The following is a 23617-nucleotide window of genomic DNA, read 5'->3' as shown; positions in this document are numbered from 1 at the left end:
AGTAGGTTTGAAGACTTTTAGAGTGTAGCGGGGTTCAGTTAGAACATTAGGACAACCTGTAATAACAGTAGAAAGAGAATCAGTACTGTGATTAAGAGGTAATGAGGAAAATATATTGGCACAATGTAGAATAGAACGGATCGAGGATTGCTATCTGATCAGTAAGAAGACTATGCAAGTTACAAGGAGCAAATGTTAAGGGTGGAGCCATAGGCCAAAACCTAGGTACAGAGCTACTAAAAGTAGTAAACAGTGAGATATGATCATATGGTTGATGAGAAAATAGAGACATGAAAACAAGTTGATTGGAAATGAGGAAAACAAAACAGTAAAGACGCCCACCAGAAGTGTGTCGGGGCAAAGAGTGCAGTAACCGCAAATCAAATGAGTTCATAAGAATCTGAAAAAGACGAGCAATAATTTCGCTGGAGATATGCAAGATAGAGTCCTCCAGCAGAAAGAAAGGAGATATCCAATATGCAAGATGAAATAGCATCTAGAGCCTCAAAAATGGAAGAATATGGGCCAAATGTGCAAAAAATAAGGAATGTCATTGGCATAGAAGCAAAGTGGAATTCAAATTAAGTAATAAATTAAAAGCATACAGGGATGGAGACAGGAGTCTACAGTATATGCTAGAGAATACCAAATCCATTGCCTGTTTGAATGCACCACAGTGTGTAGGTTAATAAGTGAATCGCCTACAAATAGGAAGTGTAGAGTCTATTGAGCCCATCCACGTTCAGTAAGGTATAAAACTGTAAATAGAGGAAAAGAAAAGTATTCAATACAATGGTGTAAAATGTTAGATAGGGTATTAACTAGACCTGGATCTAGCATTCCAGAGACCGAGACTAATAGAGGCGAAAGAGTAGTGCCGTCCAAAATTTGAGGGGTTTGGCAGGTTTTGTAATGCAAAACTGAATACTCATGATGTGCAAAACTGAATTAGGAAATAATATAAGAATGGAACACTTGTTAGTGCTTTGAGTTACAGAGATGCAAAAGTTGGATGATGGCCCAAGCAGAGATCTGACAAGACAAAACAGGATGTTGGCTTTGTTGCATTCACCCTTGTGAGTAAGCCCTGGAAAATGGAAAATAAAGCACCACGTGGAAGTCAGGCCTCTGCATATGTACAGACCGTGCTTGTGCTGCCACTACCCTGGGAAGCATATGCTGACTGTTAGGCGTGCCAGAGCAGTTATGGCTCTAAATGCAATAGAAGGGCATCAGGAGGAAGATCCTGAACGTGCGGAAAAGGGGCCGCGCCCTCCCCTTAAAATTATTCCAGGCAGATGCAAGTGCAGGAGTCGAAAGTTTAGGGCACTAGGAGAAAGGCAGCCAACACTTATGCCTAGCCTCTTTACCCGAGTTCAGGCAAATTGAAGTGCAACAGTTAATATGCCAGGGTACCAAATGGAAGCCAGGAGGCACCTAGCCACTGTGCATGCACAGTGTGGCTCAGGGGTTAGAGGCGGCAGACCCGGAAGCTGAGATCGGCCCTGGACCAGGGTTCAATTCCCCGCTTCGGCGGGTCTTGGGCTCAAATATTCCTTGGACTCGATAATTCTCGCTCTGGTGCCTTCTCGACTCACGGGTTCACACTCTGCGACTCTGGGCAATAGCTTGCTTAATCTCCACAACGGCCCCTCGCGGCGGGATGCCTGGCTTTCACCTTGTGGATACCCTGCCGGGGGTTATCTCACAGGGGAATACCAGGACGGGTTCCCTAAGCAAGCGCCGGGAAACCCTTTGTGGGTAGCTGTGCGCTATATAAGCTCAAATACATTTACATTTACATTTACACATGCACAGATCACCCTCTGGTTGCCAACCTGGAGGACATGCATTGATCATTGGCAGTGTGCAAAGGAGAAAGCACTGTAAGTGTAACGGAAGCACGTCTTTTGAATGAGACTACACTGGCAGAAAGGAGACTGCAGCTCCACCTAGTACCAATCCAGGTATTAGATTTTCAATCCAAGAAGTGCAGATACCACTCATATTCTTTAGTCAGGAGATTTGGGAAAGGCAACAAGTTAATATAACCAAAATTAAATAGAATGTGGAGCGTGGCTAGCTGCCGATGAAAATGGCCGCTGCATGAAGAGGCTCAGTCATCCAGCCAGCTTCACAGGCGATCTGTTCAGTAATCAGACTACATAAATCTACCAAAAGCAGTGGGTTGGCAATCAGAAACGGCGAGGCAGTGATGTGCTTCGAGCGTATTCAGTCCGATTAACACTGGTGAAATAGCACCGAGGAGAGGAGGCCTAAACTCCAAACCAAAATCGGGGGCTGGAGTTTGCTCGTACCAGGCCGTACGCAGGAGCTGAAATCTGGCCACCTGGAGTGGAGCGCACAGCCCCGGTGACAGCGATTGCCCCACCAACACATGTAACAAAAGAAACTGACGCAGGCAATATCAAAACAGGAGCCGCGGTGGTGCAGTTGCAGCGAAAAGCGTGAGTAACACACCCCCTTCTGCGGGTGAGGCCTGGTGTTCGATGTGAAACCGGGGCAAAGCAGTCTGACACCCTGCGGATCTATACAGCAGCAACGGGAGTGCAGAGGAGAGCCGGTAGCCAACACTCGGCAGGCGACCACACTGCGATAAGGTGAATGCCGTAGTACCATTGGGAGCTCCAGGATGTGACCGGGTGGAACGTCACGACTTACAGAATATCGGTAGTGATTTTAACGGTCGGTCAGCTCGATCCTGCCTCCCAAGGACCCCTGCATATCCTTGCGGCCACCCAGGGTGTCGTGAGTAGTCTCTGGACAGAGGTACTTCACTGCGCTCTGCAGTGGAGCCCGGAAGAGACGTGTGATGTTGCAGGTGGGGACTTTCGCAAAATCGCTTATAAGGGGCCCCATGATTGGGAGCGCGAATGGCAGTATCTAATGGGCGACAGACAAGGCTTTAAGTGGGGGGAAAAACTGGTGGTACGCTAAAAGGGGTGTGACAATTTTTAAAGGGGTGTGGCCTATCCGAGTAGGGGCGTGGTCTAAATCAAGGTAACAAGCATTGTGTGTTTAAGAAAATCATGAAGTCGCATCCAGCAAAGGATAATAAAATAGGCAAAAAGGTATATTTATTAAGTATAAGCCATAAAATACCAAACACTTTACCAGAGTGGTGGGAGGAGTAGCACCAGGGCCTCAATAGGGCTGTGCCTGCCAGCCACAATGCTGGCTCCACCTCCTGCAGTGCGTCTGATGGCCATGGCCCACACTCACAAAGGAAGAAGAGATGCACTGGCAGAGTGCACCCATTTGCATGTAGAGTACATGCAGAGGGGTCTATTCAGCCATGTGCGGACTCAGATAGCCTCCTGGAGCCGGGTGGGAGGGTTCAGATATTTAGTTCATGGTTAATTTGTACAACATGTTTGCAACAATCTACGCTTCGATCTCAATACCTGCACACCACGTTTCTGATACATTACTGTTCGCCTATTTGTTACATACTCACAGGACAAGACAGAGACGACAGGGTTAGTTGCTAATGAGACCGTAATGACAACGACTTTCCCTTCACCTGTTTCCCACCTGTCGCTTCATACATGGAATGTTAACGGACTGAGCCACAAAATAAAGATGGGGTTGGTCCTGCAGTATCTCAAGGGTCTTGCACCGGTTATAGCCCTGATTCAAGAAACACATTTAGTAGATTCTTCCTGTAAGGCCCTAGATCGATGGAGTTTTCGGATGGTGGTCCACTCTGAGTTTACCTGGGAATCACAAGGGGTGGGTATCCTGGTACGGAAAAAATTCCCACACATTATTCAACAGACGTGGAAAGATGAACTGGAGCGTTTTGCAGTCATTGCCTGCAAATGGGAGGGCTGAGCGTATAATATAGTCTCAGTATATATCCCTCCAGCATTTCACTCGGTGGCGCTTTCAGCCCTTGGCGCCTTTTTACTCACTCCCCAGGATGGATAAGGAGTAGTTTCTGTCCTGTAACTCCAGTTCTGTAGTAGGAGTATCTCTGTTATAGTCAATCTAGTGAATAGTCCTGCCCATGTGCGTGGACCCCGGCAATCAAAAATAATCTCTTAAGTTGTCAAATCATGCAGAAACTGCAAAGACACTTAAGTGAGAATTTAAAGACAAATAATGCAGCCTATATCCACAGGCTACACTGTCCAGAACTTCAACTAGAAATTCCACCAAACAAAACCACACACAACACAGCCTGCCTAGTTTCTTCCATATAGAAACTTGCCTCCACCAGAAAAAGACTCTGGAATGATAGAGAGGAAGGCATGGACAGACAAGCCCCATAGGCTGCCATTATGTGGCTTAAATAGGATACTGTGCCTTTAAGAGAACTTTCCAGAACTTTCTCCCAGTATCCCAGAATGCACAGCAGGTCCCTTTTACTTTCAGTTCTTTTTGAAGGCATAGCACGCCAGACCTGTAGCATTCCTTACATGAATATTTATCTCCACCGGGGAGGAGGGCGGGCGCTTATGACTATAACAGAGATACCCCTACTACAGAACTGGAGTTACAGGACAGAATCTACTCCTTCTATATTAGGGGATCTCTGTGTATAGTCCTAATCTAGTGAATAGAATGGCAAGCCCATCCCCACACCAAAGTGGCGGTGGAGAGAAGAAAATGAACACCACTATTGTGCGAACAAATTCCGCAGCAAAGCCTGCCCAAATTGAGCATCTGCCCTGGCATCAGTGTCCAGACAGTAATGCTTAGCAAAGGTATGAACCAACTTCCAAGTGGCCGCCTTGCAGATCTCTGCAATCGGAACATTACGGAGTAAAGCTGTCGTGGCAGCTTTTCCCCGGTGGAGTGAGCCTTAGGCTTACCCCCTAAGGTCTTATTAGCTTTTTGGTAACACAACTGTATGCAGGACACAATCCACCTAGAGATGGACTGCTTAGAGGTAGCAAGACCCGTCCTGACCGATCCATAATTGAGAAATAATTGGTCTGACCTACGAATATCTTTGGTTTTATCCAGATACAATTTCAACACCCTCCTGACATCCAGGGAATGTAGAGACCTTTCCGCTGGAGATGAAGGATTCTGAAAAAACATCGGCAACGTTATGGTCGGGTTGACATGAAAATCAGAAATAACCTTGGGAAGAAATTTAGGGTGAGTACGCATAACAAACTTAGCAGCATGAAATACAGTATAGTTCTTGGCAACACAACGCCTGAATTTCACTCACCTTGCGGGCCGATGTAATGGCCACGAGGAACGCCGCCTTCCAGGACAGGTGCTGCAACAAGCCTTATGAATAGGTACAAAAGGCTCCTTTATCAATCTGGACAGCACCACATTCAATTCCCATGAAGGCGAAGGAAGCCTGACAGGAGGGAACACTTTCTTCAAGCCTTCCAAAAAATCTTTGATCTCAGGGATCTGGTAGAAGGAAGTCTGTGAAGGGCATTTCATAGTCAATGCAGCAAGATGAACCTTAATGGAATGAACATTAAGGCCAGACTGCGCCAAATGTAGAAGGTAAGGAAGGATGGCGTCTACCTTGCACGTCGTCGGGTCCTAGTTCTTGGACTGGCACCAGATACAGAACCTCTTCCACTTGTAAGCATAGGAAGTCCGAGTGGAAGGTCTCTTAGACTCCTTCAGTATGTCCATGCAATCTTCGGGCAGATTTCGATGGCCATATTGCACTGCCTCAGGAGCCATGCCGCCAAACTCAAAGACGAGAGGTTGGGGTGCAACATCTGCCCCCCAACTTCGTGAGAAGGTCCGGCCTGCATGGCAGCCGAATGTGAGGAAGGAGAGACCGGTGAAGCAGGTCCGTGAACCACCACTGTCTGGGCCATTCCGGGGCAATGAGCATCATTCGAGCCCTGGACCGGGCCAGCTTGATGAGTACCGCTGGAATCAGGGGAATGGGTGGAAAAGCGTACAGAAAACGGTTTGGCCAGTCGATCCATAAAGCATTCCCCAGCGTCCCCTGCTGGTAGTACCTGGAGGCGAAGTCTCAGCATTTGCTGTTTTCGGCGGTGGCGAACAGATCTACGTCTGGAGTCCCCCACCTTGCGAAGACTTCTCCTAGTACTTCGTCGTTTATGACTAGGCTGTCCGGAATTCGGTTAAAACCGACTCTACTCGAAAGTACACTACTGGAGGAAAATCAGCTGACCTGGTTTAAACCGAGTGTCACTGATTTTCATAGTTGCCGGGGGAGAGAAGCTGTTGTGGTCTGCTGTCTGTCTCACTGCGGCCGCACCCGAGTAATTCACAGGTCTTTAAAAAGACCATTTACATAACGAGGCTTTGTTGTTCTTTTACCCTTCTCAGAGGCCCTGGGCGCAGGGCTGAGCGCAGAAACAGTCTTCGTTGCTTGCTGTTTTGGCACGTCTGGCAGCCGGCTCTGTACCACGGAGCTGTTTATTTTCCGCGTCCATAACTTGTATGTACACAGATGCCGGCTTCGTTTTAGCAAGGCGCTCACTTTAATGTTTCTTTGCATGCATGTTAAAGGTAGCCAGGCGTTGCGTTGCGCTTCAGCATGGTGCCCGTTTTTATTTTTAATTACCATGGCGCCACCCACATACATTTTATGTACACAGGTACAGCGCTTTGTTTCAGCACGCCATCCGCTTATTGTATTTTGCGTGCATATTTCCCTAGCCAGAGGCTGTGCTCGGTAAGACACCGCCCCTGACCTCTGACCTAGGAACAGCAAGAGTACACGAGGCTGGCATGCATTGTGTCGAATTACCTCTAACTCTCACCTCGGACCCCACCGGTTGCTGCTCTTCTAAACGGACTCATTTCCGCGGTGGTGCTGGTACTGCTAGCGCTGCATGAAAAGATGAACCGTGGGTAACGAGGCACTGTGTGCGCTGGGCAGCGCGGCAGGATATGTTTGCCCAGGGTACCCCCACCTCTAGGCACATTGCTGCTCACTCTGATACCCCCCCCCCCCCCTAGTGCTCGGCCCGCCGCTGCTCACTCTGGACATTCGGGACCCAGGACAGGCATCAGTGATGTAGGAGAGACACCCTGACCCAGTAGAGACACCCGAGTCCGGGCCCAGAGTCAGGTGAGCGCTTCAAACAGCCATGAACATGACCGGGGCCTCTGGGTTGCTCCTCATAAAATATTATTTATATTCGGTTTTACTGTTTTGATGTTTCTATTAAATGCTGTCGTTGGTAATTCGCTTCCTATTGGGCCCCGGCCAGATGACGTGCATTATCTGTTTACTTCTCACATTCCAGTCACATTGTGCGCAGAAAAAACATAGCGCTGCGGTGGGTGATTGTCAACTACTTGCCTGTTTCATATTCGAGGGGCACCTTTGGGAATGTGACGTCACTCATGGTGTGTCCTGTTATTAGCACTAGACGAAAACGCACTTGTGAACGGCTTACCAGGGCACATGGTGTGCACAGCTGTTTAACAACACTCCAGGATGCAGGGTTATTTTTATTTAATATTTGGCTTCTCTGCTACCATTGACGGGGTTATATAGTAGGTTTGCCCTTTTAGTTTCACTGCTAGTTTAACAGATTAATTATTTCCTGCTTGTGCATCCAAGGCTGCCTGGCTGCATTCACCAAAGTGCCCAGGGCGATGCTTGACTCTTAGCGTTGAGCTGCTCCCTGGGGCGCCTTGCACCTTGCAGCAAACTCTGTCACACTTGACCCTGCCTGGCTGGAAGGACAGTAGGTTGGTGACCTTTCATTTCAGGAGTTCTGACTCATTTAAATATCTTTATAGAGCTTTTTATTGCTCAAAAGGTAGTCTGTTTCCAGTCACTTCATCGCGTGGTTTTACTTGGGAGAAAGTGTCACTATAAGTGTCACTCATTTGATTGTTGAATGTCACTCATTAGTACACAGAAATCATGGGAGTGTCACACATGTGCAATCTAAAAACATGACAGTTCTGCTTTAGCCGTGCCTTTTCTCTTCCCTAGTGCAGGCTGCTCGAGTCCAGCAGAGAAGTTAGTCACAGGAGAAAAAGGGCATCAGGTGATGTTCACCCGCACTCTCGTGCTGCCCGTGACAAACCGAACGCCTATGTGTGCTGTTCACCCACTAGCGCATGGCTTTAATAGCGCATGGCTTTAATAGCGCATGAGCTTTAATAGCGCATGAGCTCGGAGTTCAAAAGTATCAGCTGAGCTCAGTTAATGAATACCCTTTCAGTGTGTGCAGGACACCAGTTCGGGTCTACGAAGTCGAGGTGGATGATCTACAGTTTGTTATTTCATTTTGCTGTTCCTTTATTTTAGCCGTTTTTCCTATGGCAAGAGTTGTGATTCTTGCACCAAACCTAAAGCTGCTATGCTTTATCACTGCTGCATATCAGTTTGTTTTACCTGGTTTTTGTTTTCTGGATACATGCACACAGACAGCAATGGTGCTTCAGCACAGGTGCTACTAAAAGTGCGTTAGCGTTCGTAATTTAAATAAAAGTACTGTCCTATTTAGATTTTTTTTTGTTGCAATGTTATATGTTGCTTTCAATATGTGAATGTCGGAGACAACATTGGCCCTTGTGACCGTGCACTAATCTGGCTTCAATCCCTTTTTTTCCACACAGTCTCCAAGTGGTGGTGTTATTCCCATTTGACTCCTCCCTACATGAGTGGCAATGCAATGTCCCCATGGTTGTCTTTACGGTCCCCTAACATTCTTTTACAAGTCCCTGGCATGTCTCCTACACACTCTGGAGTTGGATTGTATATGATATGCGTGTCACAATAAGTGGCAGGGCAACAGAAACCCCATGACCTGGCTGCCGGTAAACCCCAAAGAGAAGCAAACTTTGTTTGTTTAGAAAGTTAAAAGAAACCCTTAAAACTTCAACTAGGTGAAAAGAGTTGCATTTTATACACAGACAAATAAAAAGAAAACAATTCCTCTTTGAAACGACAAGACTGTCTGCGATAGACATACTAAACTAAAATGACCGTGACATTTTATTAAGAAATAATACAACATATTTTCTCCCTCTCCCGTCATTTTCTTTTGACCACAGGCGCCTCTCCATGTAAAGAACCCATAGTCAATATTAGCCAATTAAAAGTCCCTACACAAAAACGTCCGCTTAACTGTTAATAACATACATAGTCAAATACAAATGCTACAGTATATTTGTCACCAACTGTATTATTAAAATGATTTTGTTTCTGGGTAAATCACGTAATCTACCGTCCTTAACAAAAATGAATGTGCCCTTGTGTAACGCAACAGGTGCTCATATGAAGCGCTTAAATACCTTCAGGTCGAGTTAGCAGTATATAAATCTCAGAGGGGAAAAAACAGCAGTGAAAATCAGCCTAGCTTTACTCACAGCCGTGCCATCATGCTACGTGATTTGTGAGGAGTGCCCAAAACCATGAACATGTCACCCAGCTCTCACTTTCTTCAAATGACAACACATTGATTCTAAATGAACTATGAGAACTGCCTGCCTTGCCTACAATGCCCCCAGAAATCTCTCATTTCCAAAAGGTTATTTCTGTACCCCGCAGCTCAAGAGGTGTGCCTTGCAGAGTCACCCTTTTTAGGCAAATTTCAGAAAGTGCTCACTTTCGACTTGTAAAAATGTATTCGGACCTCATATACACTGTACGTACATAGTCTATATACCATGCATCAATGAAGAAATGACGCAATAAAAAAAAGCAAAGCGTTCCATAAACACCGGTAAAACACCGTTTCAGTTGTTTATTATTGCGCGAAAATGAGTAACCACTTAATAGCACTGTTTTTTTGAGGTATTGAAATCACTGGAAAACACTGAAAAAACACCACCAGAATTCACCAAAAATAGAAACTGAAAACAGGAAAGCCTATTTATGACCCATTCGTGGTTTTCCTGAATCAGTATGCTCAGTGCGTCCGCCTGAACATTCTGCACACCTGGCAGATGGGTAGCCGTTATCGTCATTCCTCTGGCCAGAAGCCAGTGCTAGATCGCCTGCGCCTCTTGTGACAGAGTGCGTGATCTCGAACCCCCCTGCTTGTTGAGGTAATACATCGTGGTCGTATTGTCCGTCTGTACAAGCAGAGAGTTCTGAAAGGACGGAAGAAAGGCCTTCAGTGCCAAGTGAACCGCTCTGAGTTCCAGGAAATTGATGTGATACGTGGCCTCCATCGGGGACCACGTTCCTTGAATCTGTAGGTATCCGGAGAGCGCCCCCCACCCGTGGAGAGAAGCATCAGTCACGACAGTCTGCGAGGGAATGTCCTTCTGGAAGGGAACCTCTCTGAGGAGATTCTCCGCTGAACACCACCACTTCAGAGACTGAAGAGCATGCAGAGACAGTCGTATCTTGTCGTCCCAAGATCCTTTCCTCTGATCCCACTGGTCCTCCAAGCACTCCTGCAGCGGTCTCATGTGCAGCCGTGCGTGTGGCGTCAGGAAGATACAAGAGGCCATCGATCCCAGTAGAGAAGACCCCGTCCTCACTGTTGTAGATGGAGTGGTCATAAGAGCCTGAGCCTTCCGAAGGAGTGATAATCGTCGCTCCTCCGAAGGAGACACGCTTGCTGACAGCGTATTGATGGAGGCTCCCAAGAACTGTATGCATTGGACCGGAGACGGGACAGACTTGGACATGTTGATGTGCAACCCCAGCTTGTTCAAGAGAACGCACGTCTTCTGGAAGTGTGCTTGAGCTTCCGAGAAGGAGGATGCCTTGATCAACCAATTGTCCAGGTACCGGTAGACAAACACCTTGTTCTTCCTCAGGTGTGCTGCTACGACCGCCATGCACTTCTAGAATGTTCTCGGCGCAGACTTTAGTCCGAATGGGAGTACTGTGTATTGATAATGATTGGCGCCGACTTGGAACCGCAGGAACTTCCTGTGCTTGTGTGCAATGGCCACATGGAAGTACGCATCCTGAAGGTCTATAGCACATAGCCAGTCTCCCTGTTGCAACTGAGGATAAATCTGATGCAACAACAGCATTCAAAACTTCTCCCTGCGAATCCATTTGTTTGCCTGTCGCAAGTCCTGAATGGGCCTGAGCTCGTTCTTGTCCTTCTTGGGAACCAGGAAGAACCGGGAGTACAGACCTCTTCCTCTCTGAGACAGAGGTACGTCTTCTATCGCCCTTTTCCTTAACAGGATATCTGCCTCCGCCTGGAGCTCGCGCAGCTGAAACTGCGAGCTGACCGGTGGAATTGCTGGAAGCGGGCTGGTGAACCGAAGACTGTATCCATTGCAAACAATAGTCAGCACCCACTTGTCCTGAGTAATTATTCTCCACTCTGCCAGAAAAAATTGGATGCTTCCCCCTACCGGAATGGGTAACGGATCCGGGGGAAGTAAGAGCTCAGGGCCTAGATCCGGCCATGCCTTTGGTCGCTGGTGCAGACTGTTGGCCTCCTCTGCCCTTAGGGCGTTTCTGGAACGGCTTACGGAACTGCTGTTGTTGCTGTGACTGTCCCGAAGCTTGGCCACGTCCTCTGCCCTGTCCACCGAACCGCCGTTGGAACGGGCGGTACGATTTCTTCGTTTCTTTGGGCTTCTCTAGACCCACAGCCGTGAGTGTTTTGGCCTCCGCCTTCATGCGGGCCATTTCGTCATCCGCATATTTCCCAAATAGGGTTTCGCCAGAGAATGGAAGATTGGCAACCCTTTGCTGTGTGTCTGGTTTCAGTGACGTAAGGCGGAGCCAGGCATGTCGTCGCTGGTTAATCCCATGGCAAAAGCCATGCGCCGCCAAGAGGGATGAATCTCCTGCAGCGCTGATAATCTGATTCGCTACCAGCATCCCTTCGTTTAACACTTCCTGGAAATCTTCCCGCTTCTCGCGAGGTAAGTGCTCCGCAAACTGCTGGAGGGAGTCCCAGAGGGCGCGGTCGTAGCGTCCCAACAAAGCCGTGGCACTCGCAGCCTTCATAGAGGTCGCCGATGTTCCACACACTTTCCTTCCAGCTGAATCCATCCATCTAGAGTCCTTGTCTGGGGGGACTGTGGATGACGGGGTGGTGGCATGCTGTTTGCGGGCCGCTGTCACAATCACAGAATCCGGAGGAGATTCCACCCCCAGAAAAGCCGGATCCGAATCGGGAGCCCGGTATTTTTTCTGTAATCTTGAGGGGGCCGCCTTAGTCACCGCCGGGGTGAGAAAAAGGTCCATGGCCGGTTCCTCCAGGCCCTGCACCAGAGGTAGTAGTGGACGAGAAAGTTGTTTCTGGTGCAGTGTCTCGAAAATAACCGATGTCTTGGGCGTGGGCACCGTCAAGGATATGCCCAATTTGGCAGCGCCTCTCAATAGGACATCATGAAACGCCACCAGGTCATCAACCGGCGACACCCTTGTGTCCGGCGATCCCGACAAAGTTGGAGAGTAGTCCCTGGTCCCTGAGGACCTTGTGTGAGATCGAGATCTGTGCCTCCTATGGCGGCGTCTCGACCTCGTGGACGACCTGTTGCGCTATCGCCCCCTCCTCCTGGAGCGAGAGCGCGACCTACCGGTTTGTGGGCGCTCCGCAGGTTTCCGTGGAGGCGTCTTCCGTGGCCTATCCTGGGATCTTGGTTTAGGAGTCCCCTTAGGTGGTGTAGGAAGAGGAGGTAGTGACACCGATCTTGGCGGAGGGACAGGAGGTATCTCCGGCCGAGGGGCGGGCCCATGCGGCGGGAGCAGTGGTGGTGGCTGTCCTGAGGGAGGAAGTGGTGGTAGAGGAGGGTTGACGGGAGGATCCTCCTTAGGTATAGGGGGAGGAGGCGTCTTCGGCCGAGGTGTATATACCACCGAGTACACCGAGCCCGGTGACTTCTTCGGAGGAGGGGACAGCGAACCAGTCCCTCCAGTATGTGATCGCCGCCTCCGGCGCCCTCCACCAGACTCAGCGTGACTCCTGGCGCAGAACTCCTTCTGCGCCGAGTTCTGCGCCGCTTCGGGGAGTGAGAACGACTCCTCGACGCCGACCTCTTACTCTGAACGTCGTTTTTCCGGTGTCGAATGTCGCCTCCGTGACCAGGCGTCGAACGTCGCCTCCGCGACGTCGAACTCTTCTTCCTCGACGGCAAACGCCGCCTCCGCGACGCGACCGTTCCATTCTCGACGACGAGCGTCGACACCTCCTCGACGCCGTCCTCTTCCTCGAGGTCCTCGACGCCGAGGATCCCCTCGACGCCGGCCATCTTCTCGACGGCGACCGGCAATATCTCTTCGACGACGAGCGCCTACGCCTGTGGCTTCTCCTTCGACGTCGATAGCTCGACGTTGATGTCGACGACAACGAAGACGTCGTAGACAGTGGTTTCGACGGAGGCCTAATCAGGCTCTTCGATGTCGAATCTTCACGCCGTCTCGACCCGGAGCACCGGGGAGATGGGGAACACACCGCCGTCATCCCTCTCGACGTCGTCGATGCAATCGATGCCAACAGAGACCGGGACCGTTTGCTGGTCTTCCTGCCTCTGGGGAGCCCCCAGAGGCCTCAGCAGAGGCAGAGGGAACCTTCCCAGCCTGCCCAGACCCACCTGCAGCCTGCAGTCGTCTCTCTTCCAGGCCTTGAAGCCCAATCTTCAGCCTTTCCTTCAGGGTCCTCGCTGAGAGGTTTTGGCAGATGTCACAGTCTTCAAGGACATGTGCTTCAGGGAGACAAATAATGCAGACGTCGTGTGGATCAGTTTTGGCCTTCTTCCTTCCATATGCTGGGCATTTGTCGAAAAGAGCAGGCATTTTAGAGCCCTAAAAAGCCTGACAAACACACAGGAGAGAAGGGAAACACCAAGAATATAAATTGCAAACACTTTTATCAAAAATTTAACTTAAATCCAATATAAACCCTTGAAAAAAGGAAAGCTCAATGCCAGGGTCCTGTTAGCAGGAGCCGGAAAAAAGAACTGAAAGTAAAAGGGACCTGCTGTGCATTCTGGGAGAAAGTTCTGGAAAGTTCTCTTAAAGGCACAGTATCCTATTTAAGCCACATAATGGCAGCCTATGGGGCTTGTCTGTCCATGCCTTCCTCTCTATGATTCCAGAGTCTTTTTCTGGTAGAGGCAAGTTTCTCTATGGAAAAAAAACTGGGCAGGCTGTGTTATGTGTGGTTTTGTTTGGTAGACTTTCTAGTTGAAGTACTGGACAGTGTAGCCTGTGGATATAGGTTGCATTATGTGTCTTTAAATTCTCTCCTAAGTGTCTTTGCAGTTTCTGCATGATTTGACAACTTAAGAGATTATTTTTGATTGCCGGGGTCCGCGCACATGGGCGGGACTATTCACTAGATTAGGACTATACACAGAGATCCCCTACTACAGAACTTATAATAGGCGGAGATTTTAATGCCACTATAGAGAGTATGCTCGAGTGTCAGCCTCCTAGAGAGCAAAGTGATACACCCTCCCGATTTGCGGAGTTCCTGGAGGCTCTCAGCCTCATAGACATTTGGCGTTTCCACCACCCCTTGGAGCGACAGTACACCTTCTACTCTGGGGTACATAACAACCTCTCTAGGATAGATTGCATACTCACACTGGCGGACAGTTTGGGGCACATACTAGACATTACTCATCTACATTGGGGTATTTCTGATCACTCTCCCATAGTCGTGAGATACACACGCCGCGTCGTAGCCGGACGGCGAACCTTCCCAATATATCCTGGATTCCTAATCAACCCTAAGATCAGGAAAGGCATAGCTCTCACTACACAACAATATTTTCAAGAAAATGAGCACTAGGTTACCTCCCATATAACTCTCTTGGGAGCTTATCAGATGGTTCTTCAGGGCCAAGCCATTTCCTTATTCTCGGGCCATAAAAATGGCAAAAGAAAACAAATCGAGGCTCTTGAACAGGAAGTGGCCCAAGCGGGGCAGCTTCACGCCCTCACTCCTACTGTAGACACGTCTCATGATCTCAATCTGAAAAAACAAGGCTATAGGGAATACGCTTGGGAGGACGCAAAGGCTAGACTTCGTGCCATGCAACATAAAATCTATGAGGTAGGGGATAAAGCCGGGAAACTGGTCTGGTTAGACAAACGGGAACGGGCTAGCCAGTGGGTGGTGCAACTGCAAGTGGATGGTGGAGAGACCATAACTGACCCGCAGAAAATAGTGAATGCCCTAACACAACACTATGGGAACATTTACACATCGACCTCCTCTTTAATGGTCGAAGAAGCAAAAGCTTTCATAAAACATATCAGAATACCCAAACTGTCGTCAGAGGATGCCCAGACACTTGAGGCAGACCTTACGACAGACAAACTACTACTAGCCATAGGAGCTATACAATCTGGGAAAGCACTGGGGCCCAATGGTATACTCATTGAGCTCTATAGAAAAACGGCAACCACTATGCTGCCGCACCTATTAACTATGTACAATGCCAGCCTGGAAGCAGGATAACTCCCTAGAGACTGGCGCACGGCAACGATAGTAGCCATTTATAAACCCGGAAAGCCAGCCTGGGAGTGCGCATCTTATCGCCCCATATCCCTGCTTAATGCGGATGCTGAAATACTCGCTAAAACACTTGTGGCTAGATTGATATCCTATCTCCATACACTAATACACCTGGACCAATCAGGGTGTATGCTGGGAAGGAACACCACCCTTAATTTGAGACGCCTAAATAGTGTCATGGCTTGTATACCTACCATACAGGAACCAGCTGTCATCCTATCTTTAGACGCGCATATGGCCTTTGATATGGTTGAGTGGCCCTTCCTCTTTGCTGTCCTTAAGCATATGGGCTTCGGCCCCAAATTCTGTGCCTGGGTCAAACTACTTACACGAAACCCCTAGCTCATGTGTCTGTAAATGGCCATGTTTCTACCGCCTTTCCCCTAGGGTGTGGAACGCGTCAAGGATGCCCCCTGTCCCTGCTTTTGTTCGCCCTTATACTAGAACCACTGGCAGCCTGGATAAGAGGAGACCTTATTATCCGTGGACTTCATTGGGCGGCGGGATGGGAAGATCGCATATCATTAATGCACAGGGCTTGAAAAATCCACTCGACCACTCGCATTTGAGAGCTAAATTTAACAAGGTCGAGCTGTTTCTAGGTCCTACTCGCCCTTTCGGGCGAGTAGGAAGACAAAATAACTTTTGTCCTCTGTCTGTGAAAACAGAGCAAATGTGACAAGAGTTAAAGGCATTTTATTGCTCACAAAGGTAATGAGCAATAAAGATGCCTTTAAATCTTGTTATCTTGTCACATTTGCTTCGCTTTCAGAGACGGAGGTCAAGTAGGTTACAGTTAGGTCGAGGGGATTTTTCAAGGTACTAGTCCTGCAGGACTAGTACAATTTTGGGGATTTTTCGAGCCCTGATGCGGATGACCTGCTATTATATATGGCGTCCCCCAGGTGTTCCCTCGACAGGATCCTAAACATTTGTGAAATATATGGCACGTATTCTGGTTACACTATCAATTGGACTAAATCAATCCTCTATCTTTCATGGCCCCTCGCCGAAACTCCCCAGGGGGTGCACTCTACAAATAACAAACGGGGGCTTCAAATACTTAGGAATTCATATTACGCCAATTCCGGAGGAATTTATGGGAAAAAAACTCCTTCCCCCTCTGGAAAGACTCCGACGAGATGCAAAACACTGGCAATCCCTACCGTTAACTTTGCTTGGAAAAGACGCACTTTTCAAAACGATGGCACTCCCTAAGTTCCTCTATGCCCTGCAAAATTGGTTCCCCCGCACTATTTTAATGAAATTGAGTCGGTGGTGACTAACTTGCTTTGGGAAGGGAAACTGGCCCGAATAGCCATTAATAAATTACTAAAGGGATGGGAAGATGGCGGCATTGCCCTTCCAAATATATTACTGGGCATCTCAATTGATCATAATTATTCAATGGCTTCATGTCCCGCAAACCGATCCAGCCTTCAGATCAGATAGGCAGAGATAGGAGAGGAAGGTGTAATGAGGGCTGCCTACTCCACAAAGCGTAAATCACCATAATTGGGGCCTACAGCACACACCGTTCGAATTTGGCACATAGCGCTTAAAACATTGGGATGGGACGGTGTTATAATGCAGCTGACCCCGTTATGGGAAACACAACGACTAGACTAACTAGGCGCTACCAAAGGCTTCAGGCGCTGGGATTCTATCCGCATCACAGCGGTGGGCGATTTATGGAGTGGCGGCACAGTGGTCACATTCGCCCACCTTCAAAAGCAATATGAGCTAGCTCCCACAGAAATATTAAGGTATATTCAAATAAGACATGCGCTGATAGCAGCTATTCCAGCAGGAACTCCGCTCCCAGAGGCCTCCCCGTTAGAGGATATGCTTCTAACAGAATATATGGACAAGAAAGCAATTTCCCTCACCTTTCGAACAAGCATTTGCAATGCAATAGGTCTCACATTAATTAAGTTTGAGCTATTGGCATTGCTAAATATTGCAACACCAATTGCAACAAAAGTCTATAAATTGTAGGCCAAAAAAATGTGTATTTATTTTTGTAGCAATGGTGGCATGCTGCGCTTTAGATGTATATGTTTAAAGGTAAAGTGCGCCATACTGCGATTGCTACAATAGTTAATTGTGGATGCGTTAACAATTGATGTGTGCACTGATGGCTGGTGGTGTGTACGGACAGCTAGTGGTGTGTGCCTGGTGGAAGTGCGCACGGACGGCTGGTGGTGTGTATAACTGGTGAAAGCGTGCACTGACGGCCGGTGGTGTGTGTGTGCCTGGTGAAAGCGTGCACTGATGGCTGGTGGTGTGTGTGTGCCTGGTGAAAGCGTGCACGGGCGTCTGGTGGTGTGTGCCTGGTGGAAGCGTGCACTGATGGCTGGTGGTGTTTGTCCCCAGTGAAAACATGCACTGATGGCTGGTGGTGTGTGTGCCTGGTGGAAGCGTGCACTGACGGTGTGGCTGTGTGTGTGTGTGTGTGGTTGTGTGTGTGTGTGTGGTTGTGTGTGGTTGTGTGTGTGTGTGTGGTTGTGTGTGGTTGTGTGTGTGTGTGTGGTTGTGTGTGTGTGTGTGGTTGTGTGTGTGTGTGGGGTTGTGTGTGGTTGTGGGGTTGTGTGTGGTTGTGTGTGTGTGTGTGGTTGTGTGTGTGTGGTTGTGTGTGTGTGTGTGTGTGTGTGAGTGTGAGATTGCGTGTGTGGTTGTGTGTGTGGTTGTGTGTGTGGTTGTGGGGCTGTGTGGTTGTGTGTGTGGTTGTTTGTTGTTTGGTTGTGTGTGTGGTGTTGTGTGTGTGTGATCATGTGTGTGTGTGGTTGTCGAACAGCAGCCCCTACAGCATTAGTCCACTAAGTCACCAGACCAAGCAAATGCTGAGGCATGCGTTTGTGAGAGCTGTCAACAGGTCTGGTGTTGTTAAAAGCCCAAGATGTGCAGTCCTAATATCATGAAATACCTCATGTATTGTAAATATGTCTCTTGAGCTGTTCTCATTTAAATGTCAGTTATAACTAAGTAGTCCCTCGAATGATGTTGGAGTGTTCTGTGCTTACCAGACTGTCACACAGATATTGGATTTTTAGGAAGCTTATCCTGCTGCTGTTTTGTTTTATGTAGATTTGCTTCTACATCTGGACGACATGTGTTTGAGATGTGTAGACAGTATCACCCTCTGTTATTACATTTTGGGGCAGAGCTCAGACACTGGGCTGGCCCTGCCTCGTAACGTGGTGCGATTGTTGAATGTGATTGTTTCTTGGCGTCGCCGTCTGTGTTGCCAGGCATTGTTAGAGGCGCTCTGTTAAGACTGGGGTTTCTTAGGAGACGAGTCCCCGTTAGGACAGGCAGGAGCTTGGATGTTCTATTCAGTGTTTGGTTTGGAATTCAGAGGGGGCGAGAATGGGTACGCGAGAGAGCAAATACTCCGGGCATTTATAGCAAAGACTTCGTGCATTTAAGTGATTTATATCTATAAAGTGGTTATCTTTAGCAGTGAAATACAATTCTACACAAAACTGCCACAAATACAAGCATTGGCAAAGCCTGGCCAAAACGAGTGAATGCTAGCGCGTGTGCCTTGACGTGTGAAGCAGGGGGCGGGGGAGCGGATCCCTTTGAAGGGAAGCTCTCGGCATTGCTGTGGTGCAATGATGCGAGGCAGGCGGCTCGGGAAGCAAATGGCAAGCGCGTGCACGGGCACATGCACTCTGCGCAATCCGCTTGGTTTAGCTTTTGTGGATCCACCTCTATAAGTCTCGACTTCTGCAATGCGCAAGCACATTGGCAGAGGTTGAGACCTAAAAATGATCAATAATCAACCAGACCCCACACAACCCCTCATGGAAAGTGGCAGGCCGAAGTAGGGGACCTAGATGATACAGACTGGCAAGAGGCAATCGTCTGCCCACGAGAAGTGGCAATATCCTTCAAATTAAGACTAGTACAATTAAAAACACTGCATTGCATCTACTACACAAGAGTGACCTTATACAAGATAGGAAAGACGGAGAATACACTCTGTTTGAGGCAATGGGGGCAGTAGGAACATTCTACCACACGTTATGGCTGAAGCCAGGAGATGTGCCCTAAATATCTGGGAACCGACTGACCTTAACCATGCAGCACAAGACTGGGTGACGTTGGGCATGATGTTTGCCAAGCGAAACATAGCCAAATACCGGGGATCCCAAACATGTCTAGTGTACCAAGAATGGTGAGTAGATTTAGATGAGGCGATGGTGGCGGAAAGGGCAGCATATATACAGAGGGTGCCCCAAGAAATGGGAACGAATATGGGGACCTTGGAACACCCTTAGAGGGAACATTTGCACCCACCCCAGACAGAGTCAGACATAGATTTGCCTATTTCAAATGTGATAAATGTACAGTTGTTAACTATGACTTATTGTAAAGAGATTTGTGCTGTGTGGGACAAGAAGGAATTTGTAACCACATGATTTTGACTTTAATCTGTAACCAATAAAAAGTAATAAACATTTTTTTTAAATAACTAGCTATATTTTAACAGCATCAAAACAGTTTTGTGGTGGTGGGCGCCATACAGAAAATATACCTCCTATTACAGTACCTGGCAACACTTGAACTTGTTCCATTACCCACATCAAAATTGTAGAAAAAGTAGGCATGGCTTATGGCCTAGATCTCCTTAGTACTGTAAGCACCACTATGCTAATAACGATTCATTCACTACTCCAAATATGACGGTGTGAATAGACTATTTTAACAGTCTTTTATTTTAATAAGTCCCCCAAGAGAAAAACTCATAACCAGATTATAAACCGGTCGAGAACCAGATGGCCACACCCAGTCCCAAACTAAATAGATCTAATCACCTGGTTCTGGCCTTAACCTCCCTGCAGTCTTGTAACTAGTTATATGGGAGAAGTGATCAAGGACAAGCAAATGACACACAGAATTATGAGTTACACCAAAAAGGTTGCATATGGATTAAACTGCGGTCAGAAAATGGACTACAGTAAGTTGAATACATACCAATTTTGTTGCTACTCGTATGCAGTATTTCTGGGTCTTCAGTGGTTTGCTGTTTCAGACGCTGAAGATATTTGTCGGACAAATATTTAAAAACTAAAGCAAATAGGAAATAGTATTATAGTATTTGAAATAGTGATGCCATTAAATTGCAACAGAATGACTCATCTTCCTCTTTCACAAATACGTAAAAACACTAGTTTGGCAACGTTTTGGACTCCAAAATTTTCAAAGCGAACAAACGATTGTAACTGTGAAGGCTTATATTTCGGAAAGAAATGCTACATATCGGCTAAATACTCTCCCTCACAGGGTTAGTATGGTGGAGGAAGCTAAGCCAGTGGATCTTTGGAGTTTCCCCAATAAACTGGAGGAAATCCAGTTTCCTCCAAACTCTAAATCAAGCACTTATTCTCTACAAGCCTGATGATCATAGATAATGACGACAAACAGGCTCTTCCCATTGAACACGGACCCTTTGGTACTCTGCATCATGCTGGACATTGGTTCGACAGAGTGGCACATCTCTGTCACAAAGGGGGCGCTATACGTGTAGAGCAGTGAATAGCGGCAACTTATCTTCTGATACCGTTGAGGGCCAGGGTCACAGTTAATGGTGCAGCAGAGGGGTTATGAGATATGTCCATAAACTACTGCAAACATTTCAGAAAAGCACATCATTTCAAAAGTACTAATAAGCGGCCATGTGATTGGGCAAGACTGTACAAGCATTAGACTCTTGATATTTGTCAGCCACATATTTAAAAATCATAAAGCAAATAAAAGTGGCAGCAGGGAGACCTACAGATGGCTGAAGTTCTAACAGTGTGAGAAACAAAAGCTGCCACGTCACTTCTTTAAATGGGGGATAAACAGTGGGGTCAAAAAATCAAAACTGATTTTAAGGCTGGGACCAAAAATGACTAAGTCGCTTTGCTTCTTCAAGTGTCTTAGAATCTGAAAAGCAATATCCCTTCCCTATTGTGCTGGGCAAACTGCAATATTAGGAGACACAACTAACTAAGGGTCTCATTACGATGGTGGTCGGACAAGCGTAAAATGCTGTATTCTAGTGCGGCTTGTGCTGCGGCCCAGGAAAAGGGCCACAGGACACGCTGCACTAGAAAACAGCATTTTGTGCACATCCATGCACCGTGTGCCAGGCACCATGTATAGCGGAGCACTACATGGGTCTCTCAGGCCACGAACCAGTAGCCCAAGGAGGACAGGGGCCCTGCTTGGAGCCCCCAAAGTCTCTTTATGACTGCCTATTCATGGCAGTGGGACCGCCATGAACAGGCAGTCCGAAAGGGATATCCTAATCACTACGGCAGTGTCTATTCAGGCACCACCTCCGTAGTAGGGTTAGAAATCTTCAACTTGATCCTGTCGAAAATGGCGGTCCCCACATACATTTTCGCTCCGACCGCTTGCATCGTAATGTGGCATAAGGTGGTGGTTCACCAGACATCATAATGAGGGCCTAAACATCAGTTTTGTAGCTCAAGGATGTTTTTTGTCAAGGTCCACAATAGAATGACACTGAAACGTGACAAAATAGTAAATAATTTTTGGTAAAATTCCCTAAAAGATAGAAATCCCACCTCCCCAACATATACCATCCTTTTCACCCTAACCCAAAATTGCTACGCTTCCAGCATTTTCAATTAGATATACTGTGAGAATATACACAGCACCTTGAAAAACTGTTTTGGTTTACAACAGTAGGAGGCCATAGTCCGTTACAAAGCTTTAGGTGCTCCATCTTTTGCATATTAAATGTGGGGACATTGAAGCAGTTCTAGTCATTGTGTAGGCCTTTGCATCAGCAATCATGTAGGAACTATGGCATGTTACAACCTACTCGACCTAGACCCTCAACAGGAGACGGATGAAGCTACATTACAGGGAAATAATCCTACAGTAGTTGTAAACATAGTAGGTATACTTGAAGGCAATGGGTATCTTTAACCCCTTCTGTGCTGATGACGAGCCCAGGCTCGTCATGCAGCACGGTGCTCGTGTGCTGGTGACGAGCCTGGGCTCGTCATGAGCCGTGGAACGCTCACACGCGGGGCTAATTTCCCCGCTGTGCTGAGCGTTCCATTGCGCGGGCGTGGTCATGACGAGCCAAGGCTCGTCACCAGCACACGAGTACCGTGCTGCATGACGAGCCTGGGCTCGTCATGAGCACAGCGGCGCCGTGCGCGGCCCCCCTCCCCCCGCGCTGTGGGGAAATTAGCCCCGCAGCGAAGGGGTTAAGGTGGTGTGCATGTTTAACTAAAGCCTTTTCTAAAACTGTGCTCAAATAACAGACTAGGGGCTAGATGTAGGTAACTTGGAAATACCGATTCCTAAACACCGAATTTTACCGATTTGGTATTTCAGATGTAGGTAAGAATTCGGTAAAAAATACTGAGTTCTGAATATTCGCTATTACCGAATCGGTAATTGAGATTCGGTAATAACGAATACCTACCCATTCATTCCTATGGGCCTGGAGGCCCATAGGAATGAATGTGAAGACATTCTGCATTATCGATTCAGTAGGCATTTCAAGGGTACCAGGGTGTCCAAAGGACACCCTGTTGCACCCCTGAGATGTACATGTGTGCACATGTGGCACACATGCATGCCCTAAGGGCATGGATGTGTGCCACATGGCACATTTCAAAAAGCAAAAAAAATGCTTTTTGAAAGGAAATCGCTATTTACCACCAACTTGGAGTTGGGGGTGAATAGCGATTCCTTAAGGCTGAGGTGCACTGTTTTATGTGCTACCTACATTGCAATTTAATGCAAGGCCATAAGAAATCGGTATTTACCGATTCCTTAATACTGAATCCTCCCTACATCTCAAATGCCTAAATAGCGGTTGGTAACAGTGAAATGTAACGAATTTCACCATTGCTGACCGGTATTGGGCCACCTACATATGGCCCAAAATGTTTAAAGGCAATTTTTAGAAAGATGCTGGATAGAGAGGACTGGATGTTGAACTGAGACCCCCCCCTTTCTTAATAGTAGCTTTCAGCCAATCCTTTTCATCCATTGGTCATTCAACTTTCTTCCACCCCCTGACAGCAAACAGCATGGGTCAGTGATCAGCTTACTTCAGCCAATAACTAACTTTGTCCTACTGTGAGTGACAGCATTTTACTCTTGCACAAGGAGTATATCCACCCACAAAGTAATTTCTATTAGTGCCGGAGTCTACTATGTCATTGTGTGCTTCTTGA

General features: G+C 47.6%; 1 protein-coding gene across 1 annotated transcript in view; it reads right to left on the bottom strand.

The window, feature by feature from the left end:
- Positions 1-23617, bottom strand: part of RAB23 (RAB23, member RAS oncogene family) — a 213640-nt gene that overhangs the window by 14392 nt on the left and 175631 nt on the right. The window contains exon 6 of the mRNA XM_086921444.1: positions 20382-20474. Within this exon, the coding sequence (XP_086777570.1) occupies positions 20382-20474 (93 nt within the window). The remainder of the gene's footprint in view (positions 1-20381; positions 20475-23617) is intronic.

The sequence above is a fragment of the Lissotriton vulgaris genome, chromosome 5, assembly GCF_964263255.1.
Source record: "Lissotriton vulgaris chromosome 5, aLisVul1.2, whole genome shotgun sequence".
In the NCBI taxonomy this organism is placed as follows: Eukaryota; Metazoa; Chordata; class Amphibia; order Caudata; family Salamandridae; genus Lissotriton; species Lissotriton vulgaris.
The sequence above is the reverse complement of the archived record's forward strand: the minus strand, read 5'-3'. Positions and strand labels throughout refer to the sequence as shown.